Source organism: Strigops habroptila, chromosome 4 (genome assembly GCF_004027225.2).
Source record: "Strigops habroptila isolate Jane chromosome 4, bStrHab1.2.pri, whole genome shotgun sequence".
Lineage (NCBI taxonomy): Eukaryota > Metazoa > Chordata > Aves > Psittaciformes > Psittacidae > Strigops > Strigops habroptila.
Window position 1 is genome coordinate 57,202,086 of NC_046358.1, and position 27,330 is coordinate 57,229,415.

At 38.7% G+C, this 27,330-nt stretch overlaps 1 protein-coding gene across 10 annotated transcripts in view; it reads right to left on the minus strand.

The window, feature by feature from the left end:
* GALNT18 (polypeptide N-acetylgalactosaminyltransferase 18) overlaps positions 1 to 27,330 on the minus strand; it is a 231,306-nt gene that overhangs the window by 89,988 nt on the left and 113,988 nt on the right. For all 10 annotated transcript variants that reach the window (XR_003991255.1, XR_003991253.1, XR_003991254.1 and 7 more), the window contains one exon: positions 27,163 to 27,329. Coding sequence is in view for 7 of the 10 variants with exons in the window: in XM_030484929.1 (XP_030340789.1) it covers positions 27,163 to 27,329 (167 nt within the window). In the remaining 3 variants the exon portion in view is untranslated. The remainder of the gene's footprint in view (positions 1 to 27,162; position 27,330) is intronic.

A 27,330-nucleotide genomic window follows, 5' to 3' on the forward strand; every position in this document is an offset into this window, starting at 1 on the left:
AATTCATTCCAGCTCACACCTTTCACTACAAGCCAAGGATTTCTTTAGTCTAGCACATGAACAGCACCCCTCTCCCACAGTAAAGCAGGAAAAAACCATACATTTCCCCTCTCAGCCCCTACACACAAACACACACTCTTTCGATTGCCCAGGAGCATCCAGTACAAAGGAGTGGGGAGCACACGTTGCTTTCAAAGGGTTTGACGGAGGCTGCTTTGATCTGTTCTCAGGTCCTCTCACAAACATCATGTCTGTGTATGGAAAGAGCTCAGGTGGACACTTCACTGAATCCTCTTGCTGGTTGTAAGGTCCTGCGAACTGACAGCAAAACCACGTACCAGCAAATAATTCCACTTCAAAATAGTAATCAGTGAACTAGTACACCTACCAACACAAAACAGGCTTTGCAGAAGAGACCTGTACCAGCAACTATTCCTTGAGCGATGGAACAGACAAGTACGGTAGTTGGGTTAATTTTGTTTTCGTTCTAAATGATGCGTAGTTCCAATCCCAGCCATGAAAGTGGGATACCACCCTCCCATCATTAAGTCCTAACTAGAAATATTGCTGCATCTTAAAAAAATCCCAGTAGTATGGGAAGAACAATAAAAATCATCTTTTGGAAACTGTGACAGCTGAACACCATGTTATGGAGGAGGGGAATACTGAATAAAGAAATATTACATCTGTTATTTTTTTAAGAGCTATTCCTTTGTAGTAATGTCTTTATAGTAAGGTCTGTAAATCCCTTTTATTTTCCTTTTGTTGAGTGCTGTTCAAAGACAGTACTCATTTCTGTCCTAAGGTGCATTCTGTCATAAATATCACTGAGCCCCCATTCTAGCAGCAGAATGTCTCACAACACTTTACAAGACAGAGAGAAAAACTGAGATGCCAGATGAATCTGCAAGGTCACACTGGAAGCTGCAGAAGTGGGGGGAACAGAACCTGGGTCTCCCAAATCCCAGGGCAGCACACTAACACTGAATAATTTCCCTGGGGCTGTGATTCTGCAGTTGGAGCCATCGCCCACATGGAGCCCAGAGAACTCTGTGCAGATTCAAGAGCTCATCCACATCACTAAGTGACTAAGAGGCAGCTGATAGCCATAGCTCTGTTCGTGTCAACAGAATCACTGCAACAAAAGAATTAAACATGGCCCTTCCATTCCCCTAACAGTGGGAGAGACTCGCATGCTTACCTCTGAGCACAGAGTAGAGATTACTAAAGGTAATTGTTAACATCATGAGAGGGGAAAAAAAAAATCTTCTCCTGGATGAACACTCCTTCAAGCTCTTTAATGAATTTAAGTGTATGCAGCAAGGCAGGACTAATAAAAAAAGCACAAAATTTCTTTTCTTAGATTATAAAATTCCCAAATTAGAAAGTTCACAACTGACAATAAAAGCCAGCTGGGTGTACGTGCTTATAACAGCAAACATGCAAACACAAGCTAAAAGTAGAACAGGGACTTTCCAAGCGCTGCCAGTAGTTACCAACTGCCATACAAACAATAATGCAAGGGTACAGAGGCTGCTATGCATCCATCTCTTCATGGCAATACCTAGAACCCTTTCAGCAGAAAGGTGTTTAAATCTTCAAAATCTCTTTAAACACAGACTTGTAACTATATAATCTTAACTGTTCCACTCAACTTTCTAACTGTTGGGTGCTTGAATTAATCTCAGCAGGAGCACTATTCCATCCCAGTTTACTGTGTATAACTGCTTCCCATTCAGGGACTGTTACTGCATATATTATGGCTACAATAATGTGACCACAACAGTGGTTAAACCTGGTCTGGAACAAGCACTATCACTGAAATCAGATATTGATATCACATCTAATGCTAGAACAGCTTCTGATGTTTATTTGGATACAACAGTTTTAGAAAGGAGCCACAAAGCGAGGAGTACACAAGCACTAAGGCCATGCATTAGAGCTGATACAGTGTTATAACACACTGCTGAATTCACCACTGTCAAAATTCTGAGTCCTTAGTTCATTTCTTGGTGTTCCTGGGTTAATCTGTAAAATGACCTTAGAATGGTAAAGAGAAGCGCCTGAGAAATGCATTCTATTCCCAGCTGGATAGCAGCTGTTCCCAGTAATCCAACTGGCTTCTTTTTTCAGTATAGAGTATTTAATTCTAGTCTATTTCTTGGACGTGCATGGAACAGAAAAATCACTATTCAGAAAAAGAAACTAAATGCCTGAATAGAGTTAGAGAAGGCTCTATGAATCTAGAAAAATACGAACTAAAGAGCACATTAGAAATAGTCTGTATTTCTCTACCCATAAGATGCAGCAAGCTGCTTGCATACTATAAACTTGATAAATAGTCATGACTACAAGAAACAGCATGGCAGTTCATGTTACAATAACAAATCCATAAGGAAAAGGAAACTGCCAATTAAAACACAATAGTCCAAGTGTAACTACTTTATTTCTGGAGTGGAATCAGAGGATATCAGTCACATAAGTTGCATTAAAAATGTAATATGCAAATATGCAGTTAGAAATGTATGGAACAGAGCTGCTTATATTCTTCTCTGAATCAAACCTTCCTCTAACAGCAAGAAGTTGAGAACAGGGCTATAAAAGGAAGAGGAAAGAAAGTAATCACAGAACACTTCTGGTTGGAAGGGACCTCTGCAATCCAACCCTTGAATCAAAGTAGGTCAAATTAAACAACATTAAGTAACATTCACTATTAAAGAGTTATTTAAAAGAATGCCAGGCAACATTAAAAGATAGGGTTTGCTTTTAATAAATAGGATTTAGCCTTGCGTGCTATACTGGTTTTCATGAGATCTTACTTTATGTCAGAAATTATAACCCAACCTTAAAGTCATTGCATAGAATTACTTCCTTGGGAACAAAACAGTAGCTAGTATGCACCAAACCTGATGATACTGTGAGAGCATCCTCAAGGATGAAAAAACAAACCACCTTCTGTGGACATTTTTTTTAACCTTGTCCAAATGTAGAATTACCAGCTTCCTTTGAATGGATGACTCTTCCTTTAGCAAACAACTCTTACACATCAGATGCAACATGTTCTGTCCATATCTCAAGTCAGAAAGATTGATTTCTTGACTACCTGTGATCAGGTTGCTTGACCTGCTATTATTTTCTCCTTTCAAAAGTGGACTGCCACTTGTGGAAGAATGCAATTCGCCACAGCAATAGCAATGTAGCACCCAGCACACCAAGGAGAAACTCAGCCTGCCCGGACAGGAGGGCCCTTTTGACAGATGGGATAAGTTCACAAAAAGGACTTGGTTTTGAATGCAGCTCTGCTGCTGTATCATGAGATGTTTCAGTCAACAGTCGGAAGCAAAAAAAAAAAAAGGCAGCAAATTATACCAGTATGTGCAAATTTTGTTTATTGTTCTAACAGCTACTACATTGCTGGCAATGCAAACAAGAACATGTTGGATAATACCAATTGCAAGTAAAAATTTTACGGGTGAAACACTGGTATCACTGACATCAGTGAGAACTTTTCAGGAAAACCTGTAACATGTCCAGGCCTTGGATGCAACATTCACACATGACATCACAGCAAGTGCAGATTAGAATTAGCCCTTGGAAAAACCAGCTGTCATATGCCCTCATATTATACCGCATGGTCTTGAAAAATTCTGCCAAATATCTATCAGAGATTGCTAACAGGGCATAAAAAGAAGGAGCAGGACCTACCCCATCACCTACCAAGCAAGCAAAGAGCTTTCAGTGTGAACTTCCACAACGGTCTTAGGAGTAATGTCACCTCTCAGACCACTGCCAAGTTCATCTGGGACAATCTGGTAGGTATCTACTGTGCTATTTAAGTCATGGGTTTTAATTCACATCATTTGAATAACTTGGGAGGTGCAACTTCTCCTTTTTGAAACTTCCTAAAAATATGGACAAAATCCAAACAGTTCTTACTCTTGCAAAGCATCCGTTCAAATCGGAAGTGATTTGGTTTAAATACTGTAAGAGCTGCAGGATTTGTTTCTAGCTAAAGACAGAAACTTTTTCTTTTTTTTTTTTTTTTAAAGAATCAACTATATACATATTCAAATTAAAGCAACAAATTCTGATTTCCTTCCTTCCAAGCATATTTCATTATTCTTAAGGAGTAAGACAGTGCTGGGACCATTCCATTTGGTAGCTGTGGGAAAACCTCTAAATGAGGCACATAAGATCTCCAAGGACTGCTTATTATAACAGTGCATCATCCACTGCTTCCTAAAAATCCCAAACTCCAAGCCTTAAGAGAACATAACAGCATACAATTTGTATCTTTAGATGAAATATATCAGCATGCACCAAATTATTCCAAGCCTTTCAACGATTATTACAGAAAATTTCTCCGCAGGCATCTAATCACAATCTGTTAGTTTTAAAGACATGTTTGGGGTTGAATTGTTATACTACAATTGCTGTTCATGCCTTGTCTTTTTGCATCAGAAACATGCTAGGGACAGTAGCAGCAACCCTCATGTTTTCTGAAAAAAAGCTGAGGCATTAAAAATAACCCAAGCAGTAACCTGAAACTAAAATTCATACCTTTTCCATTCACAATACAAGAACAGCTTTGTTTCTAGCATCCTACTGCAGTTTGGGAAAGATCTGGTTAAATCCTGCTTAATTTGGTATATGTTATTTTGATACTAAAGTATGTTAATGTGGCTATTAGCATGCCTCCCAGCAGGGTAGAAGCCTTGCTTGCACAAAACATGCACATAGAAGAACACACACCAGCCTTGCCTTGCCTTTCCTGCTCCCCAGAAACAACTGGTAGTAGTGTCAATATTTTTTGACATTATAAGCAGTAAAAATGTCTTTTCACTGTGCTGAGATAGGACAGAATTCCACCAACTCCAGCACTCCCTCCTCGAATCATACCCCAGTGAGCAGCTGGAGGCTCAGATGATGGGGCTGCTCCAGGTTTCTGCTTTATACTGCAGATGTCTGGAACTACTATGGAAGAACCTGCCCCCGACTATGGCAAAAGCAGAGCTGGTTGGCAGTGGCTGAGAAACCTATGAGGAAACGCAGAGCCCTTCTGGACCTCCTGCCTGGAATTCAGCAGGTCGCAGTCCTCTCTGCATCAGCCATGCATCAACACCCAACACTGCCCAGTGCAGCAGCTACTGAAATGCAATGCTCAGGGTAACGGTCACACAAAACTGACTGAAATCAAAAGCACAAACTGGGCATTCAAATGACTTTGACCTTGGGAAATCCCACAAAAGAAAATTTCCATGGGTGAAGACAAAGCCGAAATTTAACAAAAACATTTAATAGCTTCTAACTTAGTTTTTATTTCATTGCGTATTAGGCAAACAAGTCCAGAAGAATATTCTTGAATTAGTTTCTTTTATTAATACTTAGATGTATTACAACAGGTTTGTTCAACGTTTGTGTTCTAGTGAAGATTACATTAATTTTAGTTTCTTTCCTTTCTGATTTTTTGTCATTCAACTTTAGCTCTTCAAAATTCACCTGGTAAAGCAATGCTGTAACACGTGTGGTCAAAACAGAGAGACTCTCAGGACCCAGCAGCCACTGCCCAGTAACAACTCAGGATGTATCAAATGTACTGTTCATGAGGAAAACTACACACAAAGGCATTTGTACCCAGGCCCTCCTCTAGCACATTTTTCAGATAGTTTCACTTTTTCAATAAATGCAGCAAATATAAATGACTTCATGAAGAACTCCCAGCACAATTTTTAATGACGTTATTATTTCTTATGCATATTAGACTTCTGAATCCTGACATTTATATAAAACATCGCTTGGGAATTTTAACGTCTTTTCAAGGAGATCTTTTTACAAAGAAATGTTAGCATTAACTACTGCCTGTGTCTCCCTTTGCTAGCTGTGATGTGGTCTGTAGCACTATAAACCTACCAGACTCCATTTATTATAGAGATTCAAAGGCTTGAAGCTCTCACCTCCTATCCAATTTTCCCAGTATGCTGTTTGACCTTTCATTGTGAATAACGATTTTGCACAGATATACGCTAATTTCCTTGGACCGGATTTTGATTTGCAATGATTTTCAATTTGATTTGCAATATATCCACATTTTTCAGAATAGTTACTGTCTGACTCCTCAGATTGAAACCTTTTAGCATCTTCAAAAGAATGCTTCCTGCGCAACTAAATTGCATTAAGAAATTTCATGATTAAATTCTCTCCAACTCTGAGCATTAAATTTCTACCGTGCCTGCATATTGCAGCATGTTATATTGAAGACCACTTGACAACTTTAGACTGGGTAATGATCTTATTTTCCTATACAGCATTCATCTCAGTTAACCTTAGAGGGTTATTATACAGCTATATTCTTATTATGATGTCACAGGAGGAGATTGCTCCACAAGGCAGTAAAGTCAGAGTTGTAAGTAATATCCAAACCTTTAAAATCTTAAGCAGCATTTATTCCATAGAAATCTTGGCCATGTCTCCAAAGCTCAAAAAGCCTCAGACATGGGTGTTTCAGAAAGCTGAAGAGCAATAAGCTCCTCAAGGCACATGACTCTTCCGTCTTCAAGGGCCTCACATCACCCCATCTTCTAAATCTGCCCTGGTATGAGAAGTTACAAATGCAGAAGTTGTACTTTACATAGCAAACATAGGTGTCCTACCTACTTTGGAAAGAGTTAAGCAGCCTAAACAAGCTGCAAGTTAACATAAAATTTCTGTGATGCTTTGTGAATCAGACTAATAAATGTATATGAACATCACATAGACAGGTTGATGTATTTTCCCAAGTTCTCACTCTCTGTCACCAACACTGGAGGCCACAATTATAGCCACTGTGCCACGCTGGAAGAAGACAAGACAGATCAAAATAACATGGATATTTTGGACTCTGCCTTCACCCCTCATCCATGACATCAATCAGCAGGTTACATTTCATCTGACCAAAACAAAGGCAATGCTGCCTTGATGCTCACTTGCCCTATTGGCACTGGCTAGCTATCCCTTCAATCTATAAAGCACACAAAAAAAAAGGCTATATAATAACACATCTGCTTACTAAAATTAGGTTATAATTACATCTAATTTATCCCCATGCAAATCTTTGCCTTTGGATAGGAAAGTGGCCCAGCTTTACACTGTACTTGCCCACTTGCCCTCTGCACAATACTTCCACCAAAGAAGTTTATACACTCTTCAGAAGGGCTATTGGCAAATCTGTTGTCAAAGTAACTGCAGGGTTTGCTACCAGAGTTACATTTGCAGCTCATGTGATGAACGTGAACCACATACTGCAATTCCAATTAGGGAACTCAAACCAGGAAAATAAGAAACTCCAGTAAATGCCATAAATATAAGAAGAAAAAATGCCTGAAGAGGTAAACAAGAGGTGGTCACAGTTCAAATACCACGAAATGGAGACCAGTCAATGTTCCTGTCTTTCACCACAGACAAATCAGGGTGATTAAAACAAAACACAGCGAGCTAGTAGGTTTCATTACATCTTACTGAAGACATGGCAGATATTTTTTTTTTCTCTGTTAGAATATCCAGAAGAACAAAAAAAAAACCCACAAAACCAAAACCAAAAAACAACAAAAAAACCCCACCAAAAACCCCTAAACCATCTCCACAGCAAAAGCAAATAACTTTCTGCAATCTAAGACCACCAACTTGCAAGAAGTTACTCTCAGTCCTCCTGCTAAGCTGCACATGAAATCTTATGTCAGTGTTCCTTATTTTATTTGCTATGTGAGTGAATCTTGTCTGTAGCTAAAAAGTAAATGCTGTGGGTGTTAATTGGAATAATTTGTGAAAATTAATTAAAATTGCTGGACTGCAATCATGCTTCAGAAAAGGTTTTGTGTATCAAATCGTAATAAAGATTTATTTGTCTTATGCATGCTTTGTTTAATTCTTTCAGGTAGATAAACAAAGAATACATGAATTGTATCTCAACAAAGAGAGGCAGTAGCAATATTTGTCTAAGCAATGGACTTTCTCTACAGTTAAATCTAAAGCCATTAATTAGGGAGCTTGGCACAAATTATTCCCAAATACATACAACTCTTTAACAAAGGGATGTCAAGATAAGCATTGGGAAAGCATATTCCCGGGGTAGATGGTCATGCAACACCACTTTTGGCAAGGTATTGCTGCATGCCAGAAGCCACACAAGTAGGTTGGCTACAGTTCAGAAACGAGCTGTTTCTACCTTGTGATCGGCCACCTCGAACATAGGTGCAGGTTCTAAAATACTCCACTGGATAATGTAAACCTTAGCTCCTCACCTCAAAACAAAATTGTTTTGTGTATCCTTCCATTACTAACCTATGCCACTGCTGCTTCCACATGACCACTCACTAAAGAATGTCTTCCCTATCCTTCTGCTCTCATCGAGGCTATCCTTCCCTAATGATGTGAAAAGGACCTGGTATTTGATATATACTAGCACTCACAAATCCCTCTGAAATTAGCATGCATGAAATGTACATAAAATTTTTAAGAAGTTGGATAAGCGATGTCTCTATCTCCTCTTGTCTGTATCCACACATAACATCTACACTTATCAAACAATGCCTTATTTTTTTCCACCTCTTCTGCTACTTTGGTTTTAGAACTCATTGATCCCTTTGATTTACACTGTACTGAACAAAATCAGCAGCAGTACCAGGACATACCTCTTCAAGGTTCTTTACTATTCTTTTCAGTAAAATCCAGTCATTTCTTCCTTTTCATAAGCACTTTGTATGTCACTACTACATAACCAATCACCACTAAAACCGCTCTCTTTGAAAGCCTGAACTATCCACTAGCAGAGAATTATCAAGTGTACATTATTCAGCAACTAAAGACTGTGTCCTTAAAGGATAGGGCACTATGGCACCCAAGGATACAACTATATGGTGCAGGTCACAGCACATGCGGCCATCTGAGCTAGCAGTCATGAACTACAGTGCCTGCACATGAAGCGCTGTGCAGACGTACCACCTCCAGGGCTGGGAGCAGCATCACTGATCTAGCTGCAAGACTGAGCCCATGGTACAGGGCTGGGAGGAGAGTTTCTAGATGTTTAATGTTTAAGGTGGCAATGACAAAGAAATGGTCTTTCCAGTACAAGAGAACAGTAATATCTGTAATCACAGCAGTTCACAGGGAAATCAACGCTGCAGGATTTAACTTAATTTCCCTTTGAAGATTGTACTCCATCCAGATGTTAGAGCTCTGGCAGAGAGCTCTGTAATGCCAGAGGAAAGAACCTGTCAACTATGGTCTTCCACCTGGAATGCTGAACAACATTTCACTATCCTGGACCCAGGCCATGTAGCATGCCTTACAGATAAAGGCTGAGACCTTAGATTCCCTTCAAACTATCAAAAGAAGCTCAAACAGAGCATGGGAGGAGCTGCTGTGTGCGGTATAACATAACTCTGTAGCTAAAGAAACATTTTGCCATTTCCTTAGTTGCCATCCTTACGTATCCCACCCTACAGCTGTCCAGCCAAGGAGCATGACAGCGTTCCTGCCTGTGGCTGTGCACACCCTTCCACCCAATTTTACTTACCCAGACCCCAAGGCACGGTATAAAACCACCCAAGCTGGTTCATGCACAGCTATCTCAGGCCCATTTCCTTGTGCAGTAACATTTTAATATTTTAAGCAAATATGCCATTCTTAAAATACCACTAACCATTCTCTTTGAATCTGTATTTTTTATTACAACATTTTAATAATATGAGACATTGCTCTGAAGATCTATCCTTTTAGTGTTGAAAAGAAGGCACTTTTACAACTCCTTAGCATCTGGCCATCAGAAATATTTCTGTGAATTAAAATGACAAGAGCAGCTTTAGTGAGAGCTATCCAGTGTCTGAATTAAGCAAATACAGTCAGAGAGGCTCAGCCGGGCCACAGGTCAAAAGAGGTTATGTTCACATGCAAAAATGCAGTCTTTTTTTTTTTAGGGTTTAACTTCGTATTTCTGACTTAAATTTCCACTCACTTTAGATCTTCTCTTCTCTTTTTTTTTTTTTTCCTTTTTTTTTTTTTCCCCCTACTATCACAAAGATATTACTGATGTTGGAGATTTTGAAAACCTAACTGGACATGTCTTCGGCAATTTGCTCTCGCTGACCCAGCTTTGAGCAGAGGGATGGGACTAGATGCTCTTCAGAGGTTGCTTCCCACCTCAGCCTCCTTGGGACTGTGATAAGAGTTCACACCTGCCTTGGAGAGAACGCATTCATTTCTTTCGATGCACAGGTATCTTCTGTTAAAATAAACAAGCAGCCATAGAACAAATGACAATATTGAGTAGATGGTCTGAGAGCAATACAGGAATTACAATATGTATGATTTAGCCCTTGAACCTTTCTGTTTGCTTGGAGTGTCCAGTCATGTTACCAAACTCGAATTGATTAATAACATTCTTTCAATTTCATAGACAAAGTAAAACCTTGCCAAGAAACTGAATGCACGTTTCTGAAGCTGTAGGGTCAAAGTTTTAGAAAAAAGTATCTGAAGCTTGACTCCCAAACCCATGTTTAGGTGATCGAAGTTTTCTATCAGAAAAGAAAGTTTTCTATCAGAAGTTTTCCAATTTTCATAGATCTGCAGAGACTGAACACTACAGCATTCAACTGAATAAATGGGTTCACCAGTACCAAGAGAATGGGAATGCACATTTCACTAATGTTTATGAAACTGTATCAGTGACTAAGTAAAATTATAAACGACTTCCACTTCAAAACTATGTATGTCACGTAATAAACACAAATCAAACTGACGTCATTCTGTGTCACAAATCTTCCAACTTTAGTAACAGTTTGCTAAAGAAATTTAGCTTTGCAATTACTTGTTTGCAGATGGTAAACAAAAAAGCATTAATGCAAAGGAATACAGTGATCTTATGCACAGTAGGCTGTTAGGCAAAGAACAAGCTGTGAACATTTTTATGTCTACTGTCTATACAATTCAAATCGATTGCAGAGCCTTTTTTTTTTTTTTCTTTCTTTCATATATCGTGATCTCTGTTTAAAAGCATGTCTCAAAAAAATTTGGTAGTGTGGACACAGTCACAATGTTTAACAACTACTCTGAATATTACAACCTAAGAAATACTGAAGATCTCTTCAGTTCTTCATATTGGCACAGGAACATTCACAGGACTGGTAAGGGGTTTCAGATTATCTAATTTTTTCACATTTGCCTAAGCCTCACAAAATTTTCAGGTCAGAAATTATTTATAGTAGAATAAAAATAAATCCACCAAATACAGAGAAAACTTGCTACTACCGGTTGGAACTTTTCTACCTTCTCTTCAACAGAAAGAACAGCTCCCGAGATACTTTTTATGATGGTCAGAAACTATAACAGGTTTCTCAAAATATGAAATCTCTGCCCTGAAAGTCCACATGCTGACTAATCAGAGTGTTTATAAATTGCACCTTAGAGGTGCTCCATTTAAAGACCAAAAATAGCAGTATCTCCCATCGCCACACTGGAAGATCTTTTTTTAAACAGAAGCTCACTGGAAAACACGGTATCCTCCCACAAGCAATACTGAGTAGTCACACCAGCAGCCTGTGGGGGGATGATAGTTTGAACAATTTGGCAAGACAGATAGCTGGCCCTAAACACTACACAGTTGTCAGTAACATTTAAAAAACAGCTTCTATACAGAACACAGAAAACTGTCCAAATTTGCTCACTGCCAAATCACTTGAACACAACTGAAAAAAGCAAAGAACTAGTTCAAGAAAAAAACACTTCAAATACTAAACTGCAGGAGAAATACAGAGAAGGTGTTAAGATATAATGCTATCAATTTCCATAAAATGAGAAAAAAAAAAATCATTTAAGACTTAGAAGTTAAACCAGAAAAACATCAAATACATCAAATCACACCATGGATATAACTGATTCAGGGAATGGTATTTTACAGCCCATACAAAAAAAAAAATAAAAATAAAAAGCAACTAAAATGAGCTGACTAAAATTGAAACTGATCTACTGCCTCAGACAAAAAGTCTACAACTGTTTTGTGATATGCATTGATTTCCTTTTCAGAAAAAAAGAAAAAAAATCATTTGGTTATTTCAATTATTCTCAATTATGCTAAAAGGAAGGGCGACAAGAATCTGTAGCTTTCTAATAAATATTCCGCACAGTTGTCACAGGCCTTTGCATTTTGCTTTTCTTTTTTTCATGTGTAAACTAGCACTGTGTTTATGGAAGCCAAGACATCAATGCTCCTATTCATGACTTATGGCACTATACGATGTAATTATTTTCATTTAATGTAATGGCATGAAGAATGGGATCAATTAATAATCTAACTGCTAAATAGCACCTTAACCAAGGAATGCCTCACTGTTTCCACGTGATATCCCTCAAAATAATATAAATCACACAACCAAATCAGGCTTACAATCTACTATAAATATTATTTTATGATTAGTGTTTAGTCCCTAATGAACGAAACAGGACAGTTAAAGGAGTTAGATACTTATCAAAAGGGGACTAAATTTTAAGTGAGATTGTCTTGAGCAGACCTGTTCCCATTTCTGCATCTGTGCCAGGAAGAGCATAATAGCAAATGAATTGATGGACAGAAAGGCCAAATAAACACACTGAGGAGCCTGGAACCTGACTCCAGGGCCAGACCTGAGTAAGCAGTATAATTCCTCAAACCTTCTTCAACAGAACTGTGACTTGGCACATGTCGGAGAGGCACTTATTTCCTAGCCACAAGAGCTATCACTCCCCTTGCCCTGGGAAAGCTCACCTACTCCAAGCAGTGAGCACAGTGCAGATCCATCCCCTAGCACCCCTGGTCCTCCTGTTCTGGAGGTATGTCCTGCCTACTCCTGTGCACGTACTTCACTCACTAGGCAGTCCACCCACAGAAACAACCTAGATTTTTTTTCTTCCTGGCGAAGATGAACACTTGGAATCAGAATCGTATTCAAGTACATGTTGCAGAGTATTTACAGGAAAATCTGACTAAATTTTTCCAAAAGAATACCAGACAGAACATAGGTGGTGCCTCATACTGCCAAAGAAACACAGAACTATCAGGCTGCTACGCAAGTGCTCTCAGTATTTATGTACAGTACCTACAGCGGATTTTTTAGAAATGAAGTGCCAGGCCAAGAATCTGTTCTATGCTCCCTTCAAAACTGGCTGTTTGTTCTATATAATTTATGTATTTCTCAGCTGTCACTAGTCAAGCCCCTTTTGGGATGCTACTGAGCCCTTGGGCTGAAGCTTATGTCAACAAAGGTTCTGCTGTTAACAGGATAATGCAGGCAGAGTTTACCCCTCAATTTCAACAATACGTTTAAGCAAATTAGCCAAAACCCACAAAGAATGCCCCTCCTTTTCTAAAAAATTCCATTAGAAAAAGGAAATGTATTTATTTTATACTTACTCATGTTTTTATGGGTCTTTTTACTCAGGAAACTACTGAACAGATAACTGATCACACAGCTTCATGATACTGAGCGCAGTATGAAATTTTAAAAATATGATACAAAAGCAGAGAAAACACTTTCCCCCTATCACAGCCAGTTATATAAATAACAGGAGTTTCTACTGTAATAGGTACATATGACACAGACAGAAATGCAGCTTTCACACTGATAGGAACCTTTAAAATTTGCCAGAATCAGGAATCCACTTAGTTCAACAGGAGATGGGTAGGTAGGGGAAGTTAAGCCAGAGGAAACTTGGTTCTGATAACCAAAGTAACCTGCTGCAATCCAAAATTTCTCTGTGCAGACTGCAACTTATTTGAAATAAAATCCATTTCCAGCACACAGATTTGCTGACTCAGGCTATATCTGGTATAAGTGAAGCGATCATCCTTGCGGATTAAATGAATCACCGCCATTACCCCTCTAATAGGAAGAGGAAAGTCAGCCAGAGTAGCAGTGTAGCAGAGGATAGTCCACCCTGGAGAGCTTGGCATATTTCAAGAAAATACTCTGTATGAACTCCAAACCAAGGGGTGTATAAAACACTGCAGCACCATAAAAATTAATGCAATTCGTGGAATATGTTTTGTCACGTATCAAGGCTACAACTTAGTACATATAAGATCCATGTGAGAGAGAGAAATCACACACTGCTGTTTTTCATGTTACTTCGATAACTTTGATAATACAATCCCAGGAAATCAAATGAACTATTGAATATACATCTTCTTTTACAGTTCTAGTAAATAATTCCTTGACTTACTTTCTTCCTGACCTAAAGTTGATAGAGCTATTGTGCAGTAATCCACAGTTGACTAAACTCAGTTTGATATATTCTGATGCAACAGGTATATTTTTCTAGGGCACTTTCCATTCTAATGAAAGCTGATTAGACCCTTTTTTCCATTTTATTGTAACTAAGTCACTTCTCTCAGTGTTCCTAGTTTAAGGCCATAAAATGAAGGTTATTTTAACAGACCATTTTATTAACTCACCTCCCCTGAGGCGTTCCGGTTTAGATATTTTAAAAGACCCCTGACTTCCTAATTTTTCTGCCTTATGAAAAGAGTGCTAAGAAGAACAAATACTGAACATGCCTAACCTATGCTGAGTCAGAATTACACATCTCTGAAAGTGACTGAGATTCAGTTTTACATTCATTGTATTGGTAGTCTCTGTAGGCCAGTCCCCCAGATGGGAGCTCCAAGGAGCTGAAACTTTGGACAAGAACTGACAGAATCACAGAGTTACATCCATTTGGGAAGACAACTCTTTCTTTTAATGATGAACCACTTCTAATTTGAGGAGGTGAGGTACGTGATCTTCTATATTGACCTAATACTATTGAAGGATTGTATTTCTTTCATTTTGTGGCAACACTCTCTGGATTACATAGATTGCTTTATGTATAATATTTTTTTAATGTCACAGGGAAGAACCTACATGACACTGTGTAACACAACCTATTAAGGAAAAATGAAGTCCTAGGAGGCAGTTAGCATTTTTCAAGATCAGCCCTTAATCTAAAAACAAAACCCAAAAGGTTTAGACATTTGGTAAAAGTGTTGACATGAGCAAAGTGTAAGAAAGCTCTTCCTATTGGGGAGGCAAATAGTAAAATAAACCCCAAACTTTTTAAGCAAGGCAATATCTTCTTTTCCCCCTTCCATTTTTAAGAATTTCAACTGAGAGTTTATATGTATAATCTTGTTCTTTAGATTTGATACCATGCCTAGTTTCATCTCAGCATTATTTTGAGAAAGGCAGCACACCCCAACATAAAAAGCGCTGTATGTGATGGAAGCTTGAACACTACAATTACTGTGCCATTCTCATCACAGGGACTATGAATGTACATCTGCAAAACCAACAGAAAAACCAATTCTGGAGTGTGCAATAAAATGGCAGTTCTGACTGCCTTAAACTGGATTTACTGCTCTGACTTCTGCTGAAGTCCTCATGCTGGCAGAATGCCTGAAGCTTAGTAGAGTATTCCAGGCTGGCTTACGACCATCTAAGAGAGAAACAGAGTACTTCGCATGATCAATGTATTTTCAAGGATATGAACTACCATGATTTCCTGTCATCAGACTCTTTCCAGAGCTCCTACTGGGGCACAGAGTAATAGATCCACTTATTCAGATTCCATATGCGAAGTCAAGAGTGGATTAGTGAAAGTTTAGTCAAGAGTTGCATAAGATACTACTACATTTCAGGGTCAACTGAGTATCAGGCAACCTGTAAAGTGCTGCTATGTTGCTGTATAACAACTGATCTTTTCAGGCTTGTGGGATAAAACTAAAGTACAAGTTCTCTTATTTCATCTGACATGTTTCTCTTCCTATGATCTCTATGACAGATCATGGTGTCTACAGACGACATCTATGTCCACATGTGATGATGCTCTTTTTAGCAAGCCATTGAGGTTTTCTGTAACTTCATTACCTTATGCTGTTCTTCTGGAAGACATAACTGCTGAAGCAAAGAGGCTAGATGAAAATTTCTGAAGTCAGACACTGCTCACTTCAGACAGCTCTAGGAATTTGCAGATCTAGAAAAAAAATCAAAAAAAACCCCGACAAAACAACAAAATCAAACCAACAAACAAAAAAACCCAAAAACCACCAAACCCCAACAAAACAACAAAACCTTGATGATGTTTTTCTTGCCCTTTGTAGTCTTTGAGCTCCCCAGTAGAAGGTGATTCTGGACAAGACTTTGCTTGTAATGTCATAAAATCTCCCTTTCTTTTACATAGCCTACCTTTTTTCTTCACCATACCATAGCTAAAGCATTCTGCTCTGATATGAAAGCATGTTGCATTGCTACTGCCTACTGACTTCTTCCTTGCTTCTCAATCTCTCCAGTTTGCTAGAGATGCTGGTAAACAACAGCTATTAATTCCTAAGCTCTCACCTCAATTTCTGGTGAAAAAGCTTTCCTCAAATCTCTTTTCTAACATTGAAGTAATGCTCTAAGTTGAGCTGCCATAAGATTCATTCCTAGTTGAATGGGAACCTTTGGCGTCTTGCAGTTCTCCAGCTTCCCACATCTTGGAGACAGTGTTCCCAGAGACAACAATTTGATGATCTCAACAGGAATCCATCTTGGACACAAGGCATTCCTGAGGTTGTCATGCATAGATTCTTGCTCTTCTATACAACGCTGTGCAGCACAAATAGCAATAATAAAAATTAATGCTGTTTCTGGAATATGTTTTGTCTTATATCAAGGCTAGTCTCAGTACATGAAATCCTATGTGTGAGATACAAACCATACACACAGATGTGTCACGCATCTTTTATCACAGTATTCCTTAAGCTTTATCTATTTATATGTATGGGAAATGGGTAAAGAGAAGAAACATTCCTTTGGAAACTGAGAGATATCTGGAGAGAACACAAAACCAGACCCAGTACTACACAGTTTCACTTGCACGTTCAAAACTGATTGTCAATGGTACAAAGAGGTTTCAAGGGCACAAATATCACTAAAAAGTAACTCCAGACATTTCATTTAAGAAGCAGGCTACATGGAAACGTTTTAAACTTGTTGCTCATACAATAATAATACCACTACAAGGCAAAGAGACATAGTCACTTACGTGACATGGGGATGTAAGTACAGTTTTCAGGTACTGACATTGCACTTGTTCATGGTAATAAAAAATAGAAATCATTGTTTATTTGCTGGCACAGGGAGTTGTCAACTTCTTTATTTGCTGGCAAATGTGTTGTCAACTTGTTTTCCATTTTAGAAGATCTTGTTCTCTTTCTGCTTTGTGCACATAAGCAAGGACTGATATCAGGGGCATTAGGTCAGGAGGAATAATCATCCCATAGCATATAAAAATGATGGACCATGTATCTAGCAATGGAAACATCTTTACGCTTCCTAAAACATCACCATAATTTGATTAGGTATATGGTATCTTTTTCAGCTTCATAAAACATTAATGCTGTTTGCATCTTACTTTCTTATCTTTTTTTTTTATTATTTTTTACTTTTATTTTTCCAATTATTTCTACTGTAAGCAAACCTGCTGGTATTTGTACTGCTTGAAAAGATTGCTTCAAACAGAAGATGGCAGCTTTTGAAACATTAAACAATGATTAGACAGGCACTGGGCCAAAGGAGTGTGTCAGTTAGGAGCAGAGGAACAATGCAGCAGCCGACAGTAAGCTATCCTGGGAGAACTGAGAGCACTTAGCAATTCCATCAAGATTTTCTCTGCTGCCAAACAAAACCAACTATTTATGCTGCCATATTATTTAGCATTCATTGTGATTCTAAATCATTTACTGGGGAGTTTACACTGCAGCGCAGACAAACCCTGCTAAACTCACTGAAAGGCAAATTGTCTTTTGAATTGGCATCAAAAACATCTGCGAGAAAGCTTTGGAGTACCTACTATTCCTCTCAGATTACATTTGAAAGGAAATTAATATTAAAAAATAAAAAAATTTTGTTTATTCACAAATTCCATTGCAAATTGCCATAGAGATGTGGCAGGTGGCTAATGGGGAACAAAGCTCCATGCAGGTCCCCCAGTCAGAGGTCTTTGTCTATCAAACTGCCAGGAGAGCGAGATTTGCCCTGTCTTGTAGGAAGCAGGTTGCAGAACTTGCTCAAAAAACTAACAGGCTTCTAGACATTTGTGAAAACCATAAACAGGAAGGGTGAGGTTTTAGTATACAACCTGTATCTCCTTCCATATGGAATCGCATCTATGTTCTCTCTACCCATAGTCTGAAAACAGACTTCCAATAAGTGGTGTTAACAAGGACTCTGGTTAAGGAGGCCCAAGAAAAACAAAATATCTTTTCCAAATAAACTGGGTGAGGAAAAACAAGCACAAATGTTCACTGTCTCACAGCCTAACCTCCAAGGCTTCTTTTTTCCTATGTTAATTCCATCATTGTAAATGGTAATTTTAGAGTTTATGTCTAGTTTCATCACAGTTTCCATAAAGTTTTAAACAGAGCTCTCCCAAAGCTTCCCAGGCTGCTACTTGAAGCACACTATTTAAAATACATTACTTTTCCAGTGCGAAAGGAAAGAACACCATTTGACTAATGGCCCCACAAATAAGTAACAGTGAACGAGTGAAGTCAAGCAATTTAAAAACTGGTCATCCAACCTAGCATGAGAACACTTTCCAAAGTTAAATGCCAAACATATCTACAGAAAAGTATACCAAAAGAAAAGTTAACATGAATTAATCTTTTTATTCACAAGTATTCAAATATCCTTTGATGAAAGGTTCTGTCCTTGAACTTTAGACTTACAGTAGGTTTCACAATGTCTTTAAAGCATGTAGCAATGCCTATATATGTGCCTTTGTGTATGCCTATCAGGTGAATGTAGAATAGTCTGCAATTTATTCATATATTTTTGCTAACTGATTTTTATCATTTGGTGACACACTCAAACACCCTTAAATACTTCCTTAGGCAAATCTCTTATCATGTCTTGGACTTTTGATCACATTAAGAATTTTCAGGTTCTCTCACAAAGAAGTTGAAGTGTTCAAAATTTTCAGCTCTCGCAGGATGTTTTACCATCAGCTTAAGCTAAGCAAGTAGCATTAATTTTATGAAAGTTATCTTTTTATTGATTTTTCTTTTAAGTATGCTTCGGTTAGGAAGAAAACGTGAATTTTAATAAAGTTCATTTAAAAGGCAATTTCTCTTCCTTACTTTCTATAGGACACAATCTTTTAACTCTTTGCCTAACACTACAGAATATTTGCCCCACACCCTGTCAAACTTTTGCAATTATGAGTACCATTCTCTTGACAAGGAAAGAGAAAGAAATTCTTCAAAAAGTCATTCAGGCTCTTAACAGCTGATGCGACTAGAATATCTCAAATACTGGATGCAAGGAGATCTCTGGATACTTTACAGGAAAAGATGTCAAAAGGAAATAATCTGATCAAACCAGCATTACTTTGCTGACATCAACAGCAAAGTGACATCAGCAGGTCTCTCACAAGTTCTACATGACTGTCACTACACTGGATCTATCCATATGGCTGCCACTTAAATTTAGTGAGATGTGTTTGAGAACATTATCAACAGAAACCATTCAAGCATTCTTGAAGGCAAAATAATACCACAAATGCGTGTGTGTGTGTGTGGGAAGGAGGGGAAAAAAAAGGTGGTGGTGGGGGAAGTTTTTCTTAATCAAGCAATTTCTCAGAGATCTCTAACAATTAATTTTAATGCTAAAATCACAGTGACAGCACTAAGAAGGCAGCATTTATATACACTGGTGTTCTCACAGCCAGGATGCCACCAGCCCACAGCACATCCAGTGCACATGGGGTGAATTCCTCATTGTTACCAGAAGAGCTTAGAACTAGCCTGTTCTTCCTGAATTTGACTGCAGACCAGACATATGGTTTCTGAATCACACCTGACATAGGTGATGCTATTTCCTATAAGCTGGCCCAAATTATCCTTCCATAAGATTCCACAGCGCCAATGTGCAGCTATTTATCACCTTCAAACTGCAGCTACATGGTCTGCATCAGGCTTTGATGTGATCAGTAACCTGAGAGCATGTATAGCTGTGCCCACACTAAGAATTGAGTCATTAGAGGTTGGCAGAACAGGCGCGGAGTTGCAGAACAAGAAAATACTCACTGTTCGCTGCACTACTTGGCATATATAGGGTACACAACACATGTGAAATAGATAAATAGTATGAACTGGTACACTATGCCAGGATTCAAGATAAAACCACAATGAAAAAATGCTGTACTGAATCTGACATAGAAAAAGGTATTTATTAGACTGCAACTCTGCAAATGTATTGGGACTGAACTAGTTAAATTACTTTGAGGATGGAATAAAAGGTAAGATAACTATATGTTAGCTTTCAACAACTGCTGGATAGGGAATATTCAGTTCACAATATTATATGTACATCTGAATCAGAAACTCTGATGTCAGGAGACTGCAATAAAAGCTCTGCTGCCCACTGCTGACCCTTCATGCGGATGGAGGTTATGCTATCAGCTTGCACACACATTGAAATTTTGCTTTTCCAACCATACAAGCATACTGAACTATACTATATTGCAGATGATTAAAGTAACTGTCCTTTTGAAAGGCTACTTTGTCACTGCAAACACCTGCTGAGCACACACAGGGGCAAATGGTCCAACAGAGGTTCAAGTTCTCTGGGATGCACTGGAGGAGACACACTTGGCTGCAGTGGTCCTGCAGCCCCATTTCACCCTCACAGTGTTGGAGCTTTCCCAACCTTCCAGAAAATGAAGGCTAAGGACCTTCCACATCAGTTATAAAGAACAGAGACTGTGACAGTTCCAATTATGAAGCAAACTGCATGCTGGTTATCAAACAGCTTTCATACAAATATTATTACAATGCTACAAAAATCAGTCTTGCCTCCAGCAAGGGATGCTGCCCCCACCCCCATGTGTGACTGGATACAAGTCAACATCTGAGTCTGATGGACTTTGGAGTTCAGACACGGGAGAGTTAGAAACACTGATCTAAAAGAATACAACATAATTATTGTCAAATGAGAGCAAAAGAAATGGAAAAACATGTCTGAAAAGAAGGTGTCAGAGAGTAAAAGGAGGGAAATGGTAGAATGATAAAAATATGCCACAAAGGAAGGAGCAGTATCCTGATGGGGGGAGGAGAGAGGGAGGGATCAGTCAGGTAGTAGTTTAATTACTATGGCTAAAGGCAAGGTGGAGCTGAATGATGAGATGGGAAAAAATGGAGGAGCGCAGTTTGTGAGAAGAGCAGCAAATGCTGGGGTGGAAGAGACGGGGAGAAGGTAAGAGGTGTAGGTACACTGGAATTTGAGAACATGGAAAATGAGACCCCATCTGGAAGGACACAAACTCATATAAAGAGGGATGAGGTGTATGGAATGGGTGTGAGGAAGCGAACATCTGAAAAGAGTAGACTGTCAAGATGGAATGAGGAAAGTGGACTGAAGGAATAAAGTCCAAGGTTTTAGACCATCCCTAGATGAAAAAAGAAGAAGAAAAAGGTGTGAGAGAGAGATAAATCAAAGCAAAAGAGAGGCAAGAATAGTTGGGACAGATGGCCTTCATTGGCAGTGTCCCTCTCTTCTGCTCTTTTGCTCACTTCCCTCTGATATCCTACTCCACAGCCTCTTCCCTTTAAAGCAGGAATCAGACACAACATCACAAGGACTGGCAAGTAAGAGAAGAGACCAGACTGCAGCCACTCCAGGACATCATCTTCAGGACCTACTGTCCTTGTAAAAACCTCACAGTCCACTTACATTAGTGGTTTTTAATTTTTTCCACAAGAGTTTTGAGCTGCATGGCCAGGCATTGTTGGGACATGAATCGAAGTGTTCATGTTTTGCTCCCAGTCATTTTATTCTTACATATTTTCAGATGCTTCCACAGTAGCTGTCACAAAACCTAAGTCCTAGCATCAGCACAGAACATACAGCAGTAAACATATGCTCAAAGAACTGTCTTCATTTATTCAGGTTTCAGTGCTAAATGTTACTATGCATATAAAATGCATAGTTTGTAACAGCAGCTAATGTTCTCAAATCTACAGTGGAGACAGATTTCCCAGCCTATACATAAATATATGCTTTTTAGCATCTGATTCCTAACCAGTATTACACAGCCCTCTTTCATGTCAGATCCTGCCGACACTACTGAAAACTCGTTTGTGTAAAGGCTGTGCAATAATACGGATTTCTGCATCAACACCTTTAACTTACAAAAGGAATGAATGTAGGCAGATAAAGCGAAGCCTTCACGATGCATAAAAATGCCCCAAAGTGAATTCAAGTTTGAATAAAGTTTGGCTTTTTCCTTGTTTTTAAATGTTTTTATTTGTCTTTGAAATTTGCTGGCATTCATGTAAGAGAAGAACAAAAAACCAAACAGGAGGACAGCAAGGCCTAAAGTTTTCCCTAAGACATTGTTAGCAACAGGGTTTTTAAATCCCCATTCACAGTTGTCTGATCTACAAGTATGCCATCTTCAAATTACACTGTAATATGAAATCCAGCATTCATTTGAACAGTACCTTTGAGGTTTATTCATCACTGCTTTTGTAAAGAGCAGAAGTCAGATGATCTTCTATTCCCAATTATCTCTTAAAAATAACCAAAAAAGAAATACACCTTTCTAATGAAAAGCTCTGGATGCTTTTTGAAAAGTTTCTTTTCATTCAGTGTTTTGAGGACAACAGTGCAAATCTCTCAAAGGTGACATAGTTGCACCTGACCCACTTTCTAGCACTCTGTGCTAGTTCTCTTCAACAGTGCAAGTTATAAAATTAGCATCCTGTGATACCCTGGCATTATCACTGCAATACAATAACTGTATTCATGGAAATCTCAAGACAAAACAAGAATCATTAAACTGAACACGTTAGAATATTTCATCCTTAAGTAATGACTCAAAGAAAAAGGAAGTAACCTTATGAAATCTGAGCCTCCATTGCAACATCTATTATTAACTTCAATATGAAAAAGTGTCATAGAGGATTATAATTACTGCTATAATATAACAGTTCATAAGGCATAATCTGGACACATTAATGCACACTGCCTCCCCATGAAGCTGAACACATCATGGCTCACAAGGAGCTTTTTAGAGAGATTTCAAACCATCTTAAAATATCTTCAAGAGGTTCTCAATAAATCAGTGGGGCTCAATGCCAGCAAAAAGAGTGAAAAGCCAGGATGGGTCTCCAGTGGCACCACAGAGGACAGGACGCAAGAAGCCAGAGAACGAATAAAACACTATTCCAGTACTCTCCAGCTCAGGCCATGTTTTTTCTAAATAACTTTCTGAAGTCTAATTAAGTACCAGCAGCAACGGGCATGGTCACTTAAAGTTTTTTTTAAAAACTCTTCTCTGCAAATCCCTCTTCTCTGCAAATCCCTCCCCTCAAATGCATTGAGTAATAAACTCTTTTATTGCCATGTTATAAACTAATGAGTATATTATCTCTGAAAAGCAAACAGCACTCCTGAGGAGAATGGGAAAGATTCTCATCTGAGAGACAGCACTTAAAACTACAGTAGAACAGCTGAAATCTGTGCAGTTGCTCTATTTCACACCACTGTGACTGAGACCTGACTGAGATCCAAATGAACAGCACTGATATTTGGGTTATTTAGTAAATCTTCTGCCCCCACTATACAGTACACAGGCAGTCAATGAAATGCTTTTTTTAACCTTCAATTATATTAAATTTTAATACTAGTGTACCTAACAGCATATATGAAACATCTAAGTGTTATGCTTATCAGAATTCCACCAGAAAAGATGATACGGTGAAATACCCACAAGAAGCCGTGCAAACAGTTTTATTAAAACAATGGATCCAAATTCTGGGACCTGTTAAATCTATTTTCTGCTTTTAAATGGCACACACTGGCATTTTCACAGTTTCCTAACTTGAAACATTTATTTTAAAAAAGTGGAACTTCACAAAGAGATTAATTGAGGTCTCCTGAAACATGACTGGGAACTTGAAAAACTGCACTGAGGTTTAGAGAGAGTCATAGATAATTTGCTTGACATACCCTGAAGTGCATGAAATAAAACGCTATAGCTGATATTGCTCAAGACAAATGTACAGACTTTGGCTGTACACTTGAATATACGGTTACAGAAATTAGCCTTCTGGAATTTTGAAAAGCAACTAGTTCTTCCACTGCTCTTTTCTGACATACATCTACTGAAATTAGACATGAATCCAGGTGTTAATTACTAGATTCAGAATTTGGAGCATAGCAAAAATTTCTACCAGTTTACCAGTATACTGCCTCCCCTCAGAAGCAGGAAATTCTGGTGCCCTCCTCTAGTGCCAATCATTGTATCTGCTTTAATTTTAAACCACCGTGCTATGGGAATCCACCCAAACAGCACAAGAGACTCTCAGTAAAAAATGTGTTTATTTGCACTCTGCTCTCACTTTTTTCTTTCTAGTCACTTCCCATAGCACAATGTTTCTTGCCTGTGAAATCCATGGCTGTTGCATCACAGAAAAAAAATCCTACTTTCAGTTATAAAAGTTGCCATCCCTGGCGAATGCCTGAGAGTGAACGTACCTCTTGTAATTAGGATTCTGACAGGGCCCTGCAAGAAGCAGAGTCTGGAGCCAGACTCCAGCACAAAGCAAGCTTTTGCCCCCTCAGGTAACATTACAGAGAAACCCAGAGTAACCCACTTATCTTACAAGCAGCAACACTTGCGAGCTAAAGAGATACTAACAAAAACATAGAATGACACTAAATACAAACGAATAGGTTCAACCATGTTAGAAAAAAAAATTGAAAATAGAATACTGTAAAAGCAAAAGTAAATTGTAAAACAAATATTTCAGGATTTAAACTAATAATAGAAAAGCCCATAAATCATCTTTACAATCACTCCCTTTCCTACCAAACATCCATCCTCTCCAAATAGAGGCCTATTACCAGGTCTCCAGCATACATTATGGGATAAAGAGGGCTGCAGGAATCTAATTTACTATTGCAGGGAAGAGATGCCAGAGAAAGGGTTAGAGCAGCAAAAAGTCCTGGAGATTTTTTCTAAGAGATTAAGTATCACTCTGCATAGAGTGATTTCATATAGAATGACATGTAACACCAAGCCAAGACAGCCAAATCAAAGGTTACCTTCCTCTCAATTTCTGTCCTCCTATATGGGGCCAGAAACCTAAGGATTTAAAGCACTGGAGGGTAAGAAAGGCAAGCCTGAATAAAAGGCACAGCCAAGCATAAAAATGTGATACTATACAGTACCAATACTGGTACTAACAAAATATGTGGCTGAACAGGTCTTCCTGAAACATTGAGTGGTTCCTGCGATTTCTTATCTATTTCAGGTAAGTAATAATGAAAAGGAATACTTTTGACAAGCCCACAGAGCACAATGCAAAGCGTATTCATTAGTGAGCTCATCACAGTGATGACAGACTCTCAGAAACACTGATGTTTCTGACATGGCTCTGCAGTGTGCCCACTGATATAACTGCCTGTAAACTACAGTAAATCAGACTCAATCTCTAGAAACCACTTTTTTCAGCCAGATTATTTTTCTTCTATGGCTGCCTTGTGGTCAGTTCCTGTGCGTGCAGAGGCCTTAAGCCCTGCACCACCAATAGCCATTCAGATTCACTGAGCTCCTGTTTGAAAGATGCAGGAATTAATTTCTACAAACACATTCCAGAGCCCAAGTCCACTGGAAAAAACTGTATTTTATTTTTATTTTCTCTATCAAATGCCATGTATTGCATGAGGGAGTGAGCAAAAATTAAGCCCACCAAGAGTTCATCAGTAAAACAACATGTCAAACAACTGAACTACATGCTGTAGTAAATCAAAATTCTACTTCAGTTCACAAGATGTTTCTGAGACATGCACGTCTCAGAAAGACATACACGTACATGCATGTGCACAGACGTAAATTTCGGGGTTTTTTACTTTGCTTACAGTTTACTGTTTCATGGGATTTTTTTATTTGCTTCATCTCATGGCTACATCATAAATTGTGCCATAAACTAAGAACAGCAACTCATAAATCCTGCACTCCAATTCACCTACACTGTTCCATGAGTAGGTGTTTCAAGAAACTTGGCCAGCCTTAGGTAATTCTAACCCTAGTATAATTCACTGGAATTAGTTTTAACATAAGCCTACATCAAGTTGTTGGGTTTTGCGTATTTTTTCAAGAGCCAGGATTTTGCTTTTTCCTTCATCGACAGTCAGCAGAAAAGGAGATGATGAACTGCAAAGCCTGGGGTGGGGAACTTGCTTACTTTTTTCCCAAAAAGTTTATGTTCTGTACAAATCTAAGACACAATTATGTTCTGTACAAATCTAAGACACAATTATCATCAGCAGCGAGTCACAGAATCTAGCTACAGTGATCATATAACAGCTGTAATGATGGCAAGGATATGAGAAGCCCTCTGTTCAGCATTTTCCTTCAACAGGATAAATTCAGATTCTCCTTGTATTTTAGGAGTTCAGAATTAACTCACCAGCAGAGCAGAAGTTTTCTCTAAGTTCAGCATCCTGCGCTTATTAAAATTTCATCGCTAATATTGCCAGAAACCAAGACAGGTCCAGCATGGCCTCACGGACAAACACCTAAGCAAGTACTGAACAACCAGATAAGGGCAGTCCAGTCCTTCAGATCATGGAGAGCAAAACCTGAACACATACAGTAGAAAAGCAGCAAGGTAAATGCTGCCAATGAGGAGAAGTGGAAATCTAAAGGAGGTGTCTAAGAAACAAAGAAAGATGTTTTGTACAAAGAGAAAGTGAGTACGCACATGCAAGCATACAACTGAAACAGGAAAAGCAAAGAAACCATATAACCCTGCAAGTACTCTTACCTGCTAAGAGTAAAACATCTTAAGTCTCTATTCTTACACTCAAAAATCTGCTTACCAGACATCCTAAACATATAGAAACAGCATCCTATCTTTGTACATACTCTCTTTAACACGCCCCACTTATGCGTATTTGAAGACAGCCCAGCAAAACTGCGGGATGAAGAAGGGAGAAAATACACTGACAACATTTGAAATGCCTGTGCGATGAGCAGGATCCAGAATTCAAGGATTGTCATGTATGATCCAATGTCTTGGTAGGAAAAAACAAACAAACAAACAAAACCAACCAAACCAAAACCTCTTACCATTATTACTGTTATCATCAACTAAAATGATTTCTTTGAGCAGGTGAGCAGGAGTCCGGTCAATGGCTGAATGGATGGAGCGCAGAATCACTGAGAGAGCTTCATTAACAAAGATGAATACAATGCTGACCTCGGGAAGCCTCTCAGGAAATGTAAGGTTTCTGCACC